The sequence below is a fragment of the Meriones unguiculatus genome, chromosome 18 (genome assembly GCF_030254825.1).
Source record: "Meriones unguiculatus strain TT.TT164.6M chromosome 18, Bangor_MerUng_6.1, whole genome shotgun sequence".
NCBI lineage: Eukaryota > Metazoa > Chordata > Mammalia > Rodentia > Muridae > Meriones > Meriones unguiculatus.
Window position 1 is genome coordinate 37,903,521 of NC_083365.1, and position 11,320 is coordinate 37,914,840.

At 49.9% G+C, this 11,320-nt stretch overlaps 1 protein-coding gene across 1 annotated transcript in view; it reads right to left on the bottom strand.

Annotated features, from left to right (window-relative positions):
• The window catches only part of Abtb2 (ankyrin repeat and BTB domain containing 2), a 155,606-nt gene extending 151,799 nt beyond the window's left edge, over positions 1-3,807 (bottom strand). The window contains exon 1 of the mRNA XM_060371597.1: positions 2,913-3,807. Coding sequence (XP_060227580.1) covers positions 2,913-3,795 — 883 coding nt within the window. The 5' untranslated portion in view covers positions 3,796-3,807. The remainder of the gene's footprint in view (positions 1-2,912) is intronic.
• Positions 3,808-11,320: the final 7,513 nt, after the last annotated feature.

Here is an 11,320-nt window from a genome sequence, read left to right on the forward strand (position 1 = left end):
GGAAGACAATAGTTGCCTCTCCTGGAAGAGTGCCTTAGAGACCAGAGAACTTCGAGGGAGACACTTTGGTGCTGAGCATCCTAGGAAAAGGGAATATCCCTGTCTTCCTCACCATGGCTGAAGGACTGCTGAAGGTGTGAGGTGAAGGTCAAATGATGAGGTCAAAAAACAAACAGGCATCTAGCAAAGAAAACCCCAAGGAGTTTCATAAGCAACACTCTTCAGCTGTGAGCCCTTAGATCAAAGTCCTGTTTTCTAACCATCTCTGACCACTTTGCACTTGCTGGTACTCCAAGAGGCAGCTGTTCTAAGTCTAGGTTTGCAGTCAGAAAAAGACATCCCACACGCTGGGCTCTGGCCGGGCATAGGACATGGGTTTTGTTTTGCATCACTGTCAGTCTAATTTGGCTTCCAGGGTTAGGATCTAAATGCTTTTCCCCAAGAGGCTTTACTCTCCAAGTTTTGTCCAGGCTCCACTGTGCTGAGGGCTTCCTCAGTACAGAACTCTTTCCCCTGGGCTATGACTACTGGATGGAAATCCCCTTGCCCTCGACTTCCTCTCCTGGAACTGGTGTTCCCAGTGCTGAAGCCACAAACTTAAAAGTGTGAAGCATGATTATCAGCAGTGACATCATCAACTCTTGGATTGACCTCAACTCTGACCTAAGAGCAGAAAAATTAAAGGATAAAAATTTTTGATTTCAAGAATGTATCATGGTAGTGCCAAAAATGAAACCCAAAACAAGGAATATCAAAATCAGTAAATACAGTGTCTTCCAAATTGGGCCTAGCAGGTCAACTGCTCTCCTTGAAGGCTGATGAAACAAAGCTGTGTAGCATGCCAGGGTGCAAATTCCAGTTTTGTTACTTAGTATCTGTGTAATCTAAGCAGGGACTGAAAAGGTGACTCCCTTAGCTTGCCCTCTGTATAATGGGGATAACACTATAGGCACTTTATACTTTATCTCTTAGAAAAACAAACCATTTTCCCCATTCTCACACCACAATCAATACAGAACATGTATTTTTCTATATCTCCCAAAGTGTAGGGACTCGTCCACTGACAAGCAAACAAGTCGAAAGCACCCACAGCTGGGTGTACTCTAGTTCTACTCAATTAAACCCTGACACTACAGGGAGATAACACCAGATCTCATTCTCTAAGGTCAATCCTGCCGCAAGCCCCAGACAGCTTTTACTCATGCTTCTGACCAAGCGGCTATAAAGCCGGGTTTCCAAAATACCCTCTTCTGAGTTAATTTGTTAGAGTGGCTCACAGAATTTACAGAGGCACTTATCAATTCCCTGGCTTATTTATAAAAGCGGGTATAAGGCAGTAGATGAAGACACCCACAGGACACACAGGGAAAGTGAGTCCCTTACCATTCTGGCGTTCCGCTCTACCCAGAAGGACCAGGAAACTTGTCCTCTTGAGTTTCTTATGAAGACTTTATTATACATGCATGATTGATTAAAATCTTGGCCATTGATGATCAGTTTAACCTTCTGCCTCTCTCCCCTCCTGGGAGGCTGGAGCAAAAGTCTGAGGTACCAACCCTTTAGGACTGCTTTAGTCTTTCTGGTGACTAATCCCCATCCTGAAACTACCTACAGGTGGCAAGCCCTTAGTCATTACCATACAAAAATACATTTTCGTTTTGGAGATTCCAGGGATTTTAGGAGTTGTGTGCAGAAAGTGGGGACAAAAACCAAGCCCACAGCTTGCTGAATCACACTACCAAACCCCCACTGCTAATTCACAAAAGCGACCACCATATACAAAGTGCTAAGAGCAGTGGCGAAAGCGCCGCTTTTCTAAATTCCAGCTATCACGAGTATGTTAAGTCACATCTGAACTTTACTTTTATCCTTTCCCAGAATCCTAGTCTCTTCCATTACCTTCTTATTTGCCCCCGGAAAGATGCACCCAAAGTGACCCTTCCAATTAGATCAGAAAGTTGGTCCATCTTAAATAATATATGACGCCCCTGTTACTGGAGTCAGATGGGAAGTTTGTTGTTGAATGCGTATCATGCCCTAAACTACCAGAGAAGGGCGAGTGCTCTTCGTCCATCCTTGGCGCTGAAGCCATGCCTTCGGTGGGATGCAGACACCCAGTGCTTTATTTTCCAGACTCCACGCCATGCAGCTGCCCATCCCCCACACCCCATTCCACATGTGGTTTCCTGAGCCCCGTCGTCTTTCCTTTCAGGAAAGCCTAAAAGGTTCTGAGCTTAATTCAACACGAGGTTTTAATCAAATGCTCACTTGGCTAATGACAGCTGGAAAATCGGGCCCCAGAAGCCAGCATGTGGCTGTCTTTCCGAGGAGGTTCAACAGTCCCCGTTTCCCCTCACCCTCACCCCTGGGCACACAGGAGTTGGGCGCTCTCCCTCCTCCGGTGAAGAGGCCTGCCTGGGAGCATCATGAAGCTCAGGGTGCAGCACCAGATCTGGGCTCTAACTCTACTCTAACCAATCTCATTTGCCTAAGGCTCAGCTGTTACGAGAACAGGCCCTTGGACTGCTGCTCCTGGGCTGAAGAAAACATCAGGAAAGAACCACGGCCAATCTGACCTACTCTTGGGTGGGGGGGAAAAAAAGACGTCTAGAGATACAACTCAACAAGGCAAACGGTAGCAGGACAGCAAGCTTCCGGAGAGCGGTTCAGGAGGAGTTTGATCCGGACACCCATTCTCACCCAATTAGTACACAGCCTACAGAACCCTAATCACGACTTTATCCTACAAAAACGTAGACACCCGAACAACCTTTGGCAAGAGCCACCGAAGAATTCTCCCAGAATTCTATTTCTCTCGGAGACCTGGTACATACTTCGCAGCTTGGGGTGGGCCACTCCGTCCATACGTCAAGGTTCCTCTCCCCGCCCCCAACTCCCACCCCCACGCTCACCGTTGGCGTTCTTGCCGCAGATGAGATGCTCGTAGGGTTGCAGGACTCCCCAGAGCTCGGCGTCGTTGTTGATGACCATCTCCAAGGCCTCAGCCGACACCTCTCCGCCTCCCGCCCCTCCGCCATCCGGGCTCTGGCTCGCCAGCACCCTGGCCCGGATCTCCTCCACCAGGTTCTCCATGCAGGCGGTGAGCGAGATGGCCGCGTACTCGTGGATGCGCACCGAGATGCGGGTGTCCACCATCCAGCGGAAGAAGCGGCCCACGGAGAAGGTGAGGCCGCAGCGCGCCGACTTGCCCCGGCGCAGCCCGTCGCCGGCGCTCATGCTGTAGAGCGACAGCGCCTTGACGGCGGCCAGCGCGCAGCTCTCGGCCAGCGCCCAGCTGTGCACCAGGCGCACGGCGCTCTGCACCTCGAAGCGGGTGCACTTGGCGTGCAGCACGCTCAGGCGCTGCGCCTCCCGGGCCACGCGGATGAGAGCCCGGCGGAGCAGCCCCGCCAGGCGCCTCACCGCCTCGGCCGAGAAGGCGGGCAGCCTCCGGCCGACGCCGCTCTTGCGGAGCACTCGGCCCACGTCTCCCTCGGTCCAGGGGAACTCCTCCAGCTCCGGGAGGCGAGGGCAGCGCGAGAAGAGCTCGGCCACTTCGGGGTCCTCGGGCAGCACCGTGTTCACCGTGTCCCAGCTGTTGTGGCGGCTGTTCATGGAGCCGGAGTAGCACCACCAGGCCGCCCCGCGGTGCTGCTGCGCCGAAGAGTTGAGCGCCTGCGAGTTGGACTTGGAAGACGAGAGGCTGAGCGAGCGGCACGAGTCGCCGGCCCCATACCCGGAGTCCAAGGTCAAGTCCTCCAGCGTCTTGAGTGTGGAGCTGTACGTCCCGGCCATGGGGAGCGTCCCCGCGCGCGCGGCCTCGCCGAGCGAGGGGCTCTCACTGTCCCATGCCCACCAGCCCCGGGAGGGGTGTGTGCGCGGAAGGCGGCTCTAGGCTCTCGGGGGCGCCGTCCGGACTCGCCGCCGCAGCATCGCCCGCGAAGCTCCGCGCCAGCCCGAGCCCGGCGCCGTCCGCGCTCCGCCGTTCAGCCAGCCGGCTCCCCGGCGCTCCTGCGGCGCACTCCCTCCGCCGGCCCTCAGCTTCCCTCGGCGGGCGTCGGTCGCGTCCGTCACTACCCAGAAGGGATCCCGAGAGAAGCGGGGCGGCCGGCCACGGAAGAGCGAGGCGCCGCAGCTCCGTCCCGGACCCAGCCGGTGAGAAAGCGCTCCACAAACTTCTGCCGGGGGCCCGGCCCGCGGACGCGCGTAGGTTCTCCGACACCGCCCACATGCAAATACTCCCGGGCGGACCACCAATCACCAGTCGCGCCGGGCGAGGGCCGAGCCAATGGATTCCGGGAGGGGCGGGAGATATGCAAATATCACCCGGCTTGGGTGAAACCCCGCCCCGAGAGACCGAGAATGGGGTGTAGCGGACGGGCTGCGGCGGAGGAGGAGCGGGGAGAAAACACGGGAGCGAGCTGACAGGGAGGTGGGGCGCGGAGACCCAGAAAGCGGGGGAACCCAGAAAGCAGGCCCCAGAGCCGAGGACGAAAAGGAAAACGAGGAGGAAAGCCTCTGTGCGTGGTCTCTTTCCCGCCTTCCGAGCTTTGGACCCAGGCAGGCAGCGACTTGGGAAGCTGTGAGCAGCCGAGCCTCGGGAGGAGATGAGGTCCACCTTCCTCGTCGACTTTCTAAGAGGCCCTCCTCCTCCTTTCCCCAAGGAAAAACTGTGGACGCTTCGAAGGGAGGAGAGAGCCCCGGCTTCTCTCCTCAGATCTGCCTGGTTTTGTTTATACCGACACACGAGGCTCCATCGAAACGGAATTTCACAAAGCTGAGATCTGAAGAACGTCCCGGACGGACCCCGGAGGCCCACGATCACACCCTTGTGTAGGTTCGCACCGCCTTCCCGGGATTCCCTCGGAGGGGGGAGTGTCTTAATCTAAAAAAAATGCACGACTTCCCTCCGAGCTGAGGGCTGTCAGGCAAAGCGCCCGAGGAGGACCCGGGAGAAGCAGGACGTGGGCTCAGCACCTCGTGCACGCAGGTGCTCCCCGTCAAGGACTTGCTGGAGTGACTTGTGGGTCGTCTCCCGCTCAGGACTCAGAGCCTCCTGCCTACTGCGAACTGCCGACCTCTCCAGCGGCGCCGAGGTGCGGTCTGATTGCGCGGATCCACGCCCGGCTCACGCACGACCGTCTGCTGCCCCACGGGGATGCATCCCGCCCCCTCCTGCGGAACTGCAGAATCAAAGCGCGGATTGTACACAACGTCCGTCCCAAATCCCCTTCACCGGCTCCTCAATGGCTCCTTTGTCCTGCACTTCACAGTGCTGACCTTGGGCCGTGAGTTGGACACGAACTGGAAAAGTCTGGGTTGTCTCTTGCCTTAAATTAATGATCCCTTTCCCCGCGAAACGACTTTTAGTTTTATTTGGCAGTTTTCTTCCTCCCCCCCCCCCCCACCCTTTCTTGAGACAGATGAGACATCGCCTCCTGATGGTCAGAATCGGGATCAGGGCCAAGGATGCAAGTACTGGGCAAGACACAAACCGCCATCAAATTATCAGAGTCACACTTTATAGGCGCGAGATTAGAAGTCAAATTAGAGGTTCAACTCGTCAGAAAATACGGAAAATGTTTGATGGATTTAATGCGCATTAAAAGAAATATAATAAAGGAAACATCGCCCTCTAGTGGACATCTAGAGGAACTATTTTTTCCTTTGTTCATTTTCTTCAAAATAAAGGCTTGACTAGAAAAGGTTCATTACTCAAAGGGTGATTCGGGTGCTTCTTTCACAAAACATGGATTCGTATTAATATATTTAAATAATATGATGATTTAAAATGTAAAGATAAACATGCCCAAACTGGACATAGGTGTGGTTGGTTGTTCATGCTTATAACCGCAGGTCTGGGGAGATGAGGCAGGGGACCTCCACAAGTTTGAAGTCAGCCTGGGCTACGAAGTGATATAACCCAAAGAAGGAAAAGAGATAACCATTCCTAGAGTGAATTCCCAGGATCTCATGGATGTTAAACTGCCCCACAAGGATTCTAGACAAGTAACTGGTTATCTTCATTCTACAGCAAGGAAATTAAGAGGAGACAGAGAAACTCTATACGTCTTCTAAGATACTTAGAAGACCAGCCAATGACAAGCTACAGGATTTACTTACATTGTATTTTGAAAGTTAGTAAGCGTTGGGCCAGGGAAATAGGTTGGCACTTAAGAGTCTATACTGTCTTTGCAAAAGACCCTAGTTCAACACCCAACACCCACATTAAATAGCCTGTAACTCCAGCACCTCTGGCCTTCATGAGCGTCTGCATTCATATTCACACTCTCACACACGCACACCAACTGGAGCTAGGATTGCTCGTCCCAGTAGTCATAGGAAGGAAGTAGCTTTAGGTGATCCTTGGAAATTTTTGTCTTGGGTGAAGTCTCCTATTTGCTATTTAAAACAAATTTAAAAAACAATCTGGAGATTAGAGTACAAAATACCCTAAAACTTATCTTGAAACTGGGGGAATTATAATCTGAGCTATCTAAATATAATCCTACCTGTCTGATGAGAAAGGTAGGTTATGTATGGCCTGAGCATTAGAGAGTGGGAAAGTTTTAGGTGAGTCTGTGGATTCATCATTGACAAATTTAGCAGTTATGTTAATTTCTGTGTCCTCTTGACTAGATCAATATGAGCGTAAAGTTGGAGTCAGATAAACTTTAGGCTAATAGATGAATAAAGGAAGATGAATGGGAAAATTCAGAGATTTATTTCTTTTATGTGTATGCGTGCTCTGTCTGAATCCCATGTTTGATGGTTGTGAGCCGCCTTGTGGCTGCTGGGAATTGAACTCAGGACCTCTGGAAGAGCAGCCCATAACTCTTAACCACTAAGCCATCTCTCCAGCCTCCTTTTCAATTTTATTTTAATTTTATAAGTGTTTTGTCTGTGCACCATGCATGTGTCTGGTGCCTGCAGAGGCCAGAAGAGGGCATTGTGTCCTCTGGAACTAGAATTACAGACAGTTGTGGGTCCTGGGAATTGAACCTGGGTTCTCCGGAAGAGCAGCCAGTGATCTTAAGTGCTGACTCATCTCTCCAACCTTGAGTGGCACAATTTAACACAAAGCCAGGATGGCTAAGTTCTCGGGGAGACTTGTTGAACTAATGTTCGGAAGAATTTGTGTCAGGGAAATGTCTGACCCTCCTCTCCGATGCAGAGTTCAGGATGGCTACGTGCCTGCTCCCTGCCTACATTGCAAAGGGATTTCTAACCAATCACCTGGGCATTGTCCATAGTATTGGGAGGCTGAGGGTTTGCAAACTAACTAAAATTGCCTAAAACAGTTTCATGTGAGTACCAGGTTGAAGTTGTTTTGGATAAAGTGGGTGTGTGTCACACTGTCGGATGGAACTTTCTGTGTTAATGGAAATGTTCTGCCCACCCTGTTCTGGGCAAGAGTCGCCAACCGCAGTAATTAACTGTAATTGATTTAGTGCATCCCTCAGGACCAGCAGCCCTTTAGAGATTTTTCACAGTCCATAGACCTGTGCTGCCATAGCTGAATTCAAGGTGGAAGCTAAGTCAATGAAAGGCCCGTAAGACCCTGAGACATAAGACATAAGAATGCCAACATTGTTTTATGATCTTGTCTTATGGTCCTGTTTATGATCTCAGCACGGGGGAGATGGAGACAGAAGATGCCCTGGTACCTGCAGAGAAGCAGCTCTGCGCCCACACAAAGGCTCGGGGAGGGTGGACACAGTGAGCGGTGAATGCATGAAGCCAGAGACAGCTCAGATTCCAGAAATCATGCCTGTGGGAACTTGGCAGCGCTGTGTTCAGGCAGCTGGTGCAAGTCACGTTCGGAATGACTGTAATGTGTCATGTCACAAAACCCTAGGATGAGGGGACAAAGTAGAAGACGTGGAAAAGTCAAGACGGGAATTTAGATACGGTTATTAGGGTTCGTGACAGAGGTGGGCACCGGGTTTTGGAGCCAGGACAAAGAGTGGCAAGCCATGTGACTTCAAATCTGAGTCTGAACTGAGTCTCCCTGACTGTCTCTTGTCAGGTGGCAGGCGTGGTCCTAGAATATAAGATGAGCTGGGGCTTACGATGCTAGTTGCTCAGGTCAGAGGCTCAGTAAGAGGGAACCCCGAAAATATGAAAGATTTGCTTGCCCCACCCTCATTCCACCAAGGCTGCCAACCACCACATGCCCGAAAACGAATAGTCATTCAACTGTGTGTGTGTGCTTTTTAAACTGCTCAGCTGAGAAATTATTTTTCCAGGCCTATAGGAAACCTAGTACGAGTTAAAAAAAAAAAAAAAAAAAAAAGGGGGTTGCTGTGGGGATGAGGTAAAGGGACAAGTGGGAAATGTAGATCCACGTCTGCTCCTAACCCCTCCATTTTTAGAGAGCCCTGGGGAACATTGCTGGAGTGTGGCAGGCTGCTAGAAAATGCCTAACACAGGGCCACTGTCTCTGCTCTGATTCACCACCAAGTGCACCCAGGGCAGAGAGGATGAACAGAGCAAAACATCTTCTCCAGAAGCAAGGAGAGCTGGAAAGGGCAAAGGGTGGAAAAGAGTGCATCAGCAGAGGAGTTTCGCTGTTGAAAGATGAACCAGTAGTGCGGAAACTGCTTTTATCTTAGAAAGCCCAGATAAGCCTACTCCTGGCACAGATATTATTTTCTCATTTCACAACTAAAGAGAAACAACAAGCCCTCTTTATCCACAGGTTCTGAATCAGCAGCACACGGAATGTAAATCTTTCAGGGCCGGGGAAGAAGCTTGGCCAGTAAGGCACTTGCAAGCACAGGGACCTGTGTTCGATCCCTGGACCCTATGCAAGAATGCCAACATTGTTTTATGGTCTTGTTTATGATCTCGGCACTGGGGAGATGGAGAACAGAAGATGCCCTGGTACCTGCTGGTCAGCCAGTCCATTTGAATCAGGGAACTCCAAGTTCAGTTGAGAGGCCTGAGAATTAGAAGATTAGGTTTCTTGGGTTGCTGAGCTACAAAATTTAAAACACATCAGGCCAGTTGACCATGCTGCTTCCAGGCAGAGCCAGCCAACTGCAGGGCAGAGCTGACCTTGGGGCTCATTGTTGGCAGGAAAAACGGCCCGGATGGCCCCCAACTTGTTCCAACCAGTAGCTTTGCCCCTGAAAATAGCACAGACTATCCAAGACCAGCTGTCCCTCCCACCCCCAAACATAGCCTCCTCTCTTCTGTTTTAACCACTAGAAGCTTGCCACCCTTCTTTGGGTGAGCTGTGAGGGACTGGGACCTATGAATCACCCACAATCCAGAGCTCGGGGCTCTCTGCTGGATACCAATGCCTTGGTGTCTGTGAGGGTCCCAGCTTAAGCTGCAAATAAAGAACCCTGTGTCCTTTTGCAACTCCTGGTGGTCTTTTGGGGGTCTTGGGACTCGGGCATAACACAGTGAGAGTCTGTCTAAAAAATAAAGACAGAGAAAAACTATGGATCTCTGACTTCCACATAAACACGCATGCTCAGACACATGAACATGTATCTATGAATATACCAGTCACACACACACACAGACACATGCACAAAATTGGCCCATATACTGAACACCTTCAGATCTTTGAACCTGTCATTTTGTAAAGAGTTTTGAACATGTTTGAGTATGGAAACATGTCCTGGAAACAATTCCTTAGATGTGGAATGATGACTATAATTTGAAACAAAGAGCCTCCATGGTGGAAAAATTTCATTTCCCAATGCACACTCTGCTTATGCTCATGAGACACCCCATGCAAAAAGAATGATAGGTTTGGAAAAATCTGCATTTCTTTCTAGTATGTTCTTGGTGAACAATATTTCACTTAAGGCTTTGTTTGTGTCTAACTTACTCTATTCCAAGTTTAAATAGAACGAGACCCCCCTATGTTTGATTATGTGTGTGTTTGTGTGCAGGGAGGCTGTTGTTAATAGAACGTTCCCCTGGGAGATGCTACAGAGAGTTACTTACTCCAGATAGGGAGCCCATGACAGACCAAACTACACATACCATCAAAGTCCAGCTTGATAAACCATGAGTCTTATTGGGGTTACTTACAGGGGTATGGGTGAAGGATTACTTATAGGAGCAGAAATGACTCACAGACAGTTGAATCACCAAAGCTCACCCAGCAAAGATGACAGCTCAGAAAACGGAACCGGGAGCTCACTGCACAGTCTGCAGGCAGCTCAACAGGTCGGAGAGTGTCTTTTTTCACATGCTGTGGTTAGTCTAAACCTCTTCCGGGCAGCTCAGCTGGTTTCTGCTTCTTTCAGGCAACTGGTTTGGTCTCAAGAGTCTTTTTTTTTTTTTTGCGGCTTGGCTTCACTCATCTAAGAGGCACTCTCAGTTTATACTGCTTACTCTGGCTGGGAGGAGTCTAGTAAATCTAGCCAATTTCAGGGACTTCCTGAAGCTGTTTTGAATTGTTTACCTTCCTTTTAAGGAACTTTCTACAGGATACAATGTTTCAGTCTAGAAGAAAATTGTTACACAACAGAGGCCTGAGGTTAAAATTGGGTGTTACTGTTTTGTTTTGTTGTTTGTTTCACTTTCCATCACATATATTGAGGTTTGCTTTTTTGCTAGTCTGGCCAGCCAGCCGTGGTAAAATCTCTTTATCTCCACCTCCCCCAAACTGGGATTACAACATGCCCATATGGCTTTTTTATGATAAGTTTTTTTTTTTTTGGTCCAACTTTTAGTTCTCATGCATGCCATATAAGCACTTTACTAGCTGAACCATCTCTCCAGCCTAAGAAATCTTTTCAAGCCCTATGTGGCTGCTCTAAAACAATCCATACATTTAAAATAATTCTAAGGAGAGAACAGAAGCCCCACCTCTTTTCGTGTGTCCACTTAGGTAATTGTGGCAGAAATCCAGATGGATTAAATCTATCTGGATTAAAATAGGTTAGGCTCAACCTGGTCGAGGTAGCGCACACCTGCCTGTAATTCCAGCACTTGGGGAGGCAGAAACAGGCAGATCTCTATGAGTTCAAGGTTAGCCTGGTCTACAAAGCAAGTCCAGGACAGCCAAGGCTACACAGAGAAATCCTGTCTCAAAACAAAACAAAACAAAACAAAACAAAACGAACAGGTTAGACTCACCATCCGCTCACTGACAATGCTGGCATTTTATTGTGTGCTGTATTCAACTAAGATTCTGAAGATGCTTCCACCCCTAGAAGTAGGTTTCAGCTTGGGGGTAGGGGATACTACACAGGGCATACGAAGATTCACAAAGCGAAGAAGGCCTTGGGAAGGAACATTCCACCCATAGGAAGTTGACACTGCACCTTCATCAATCCACTGGAGCTTGAAG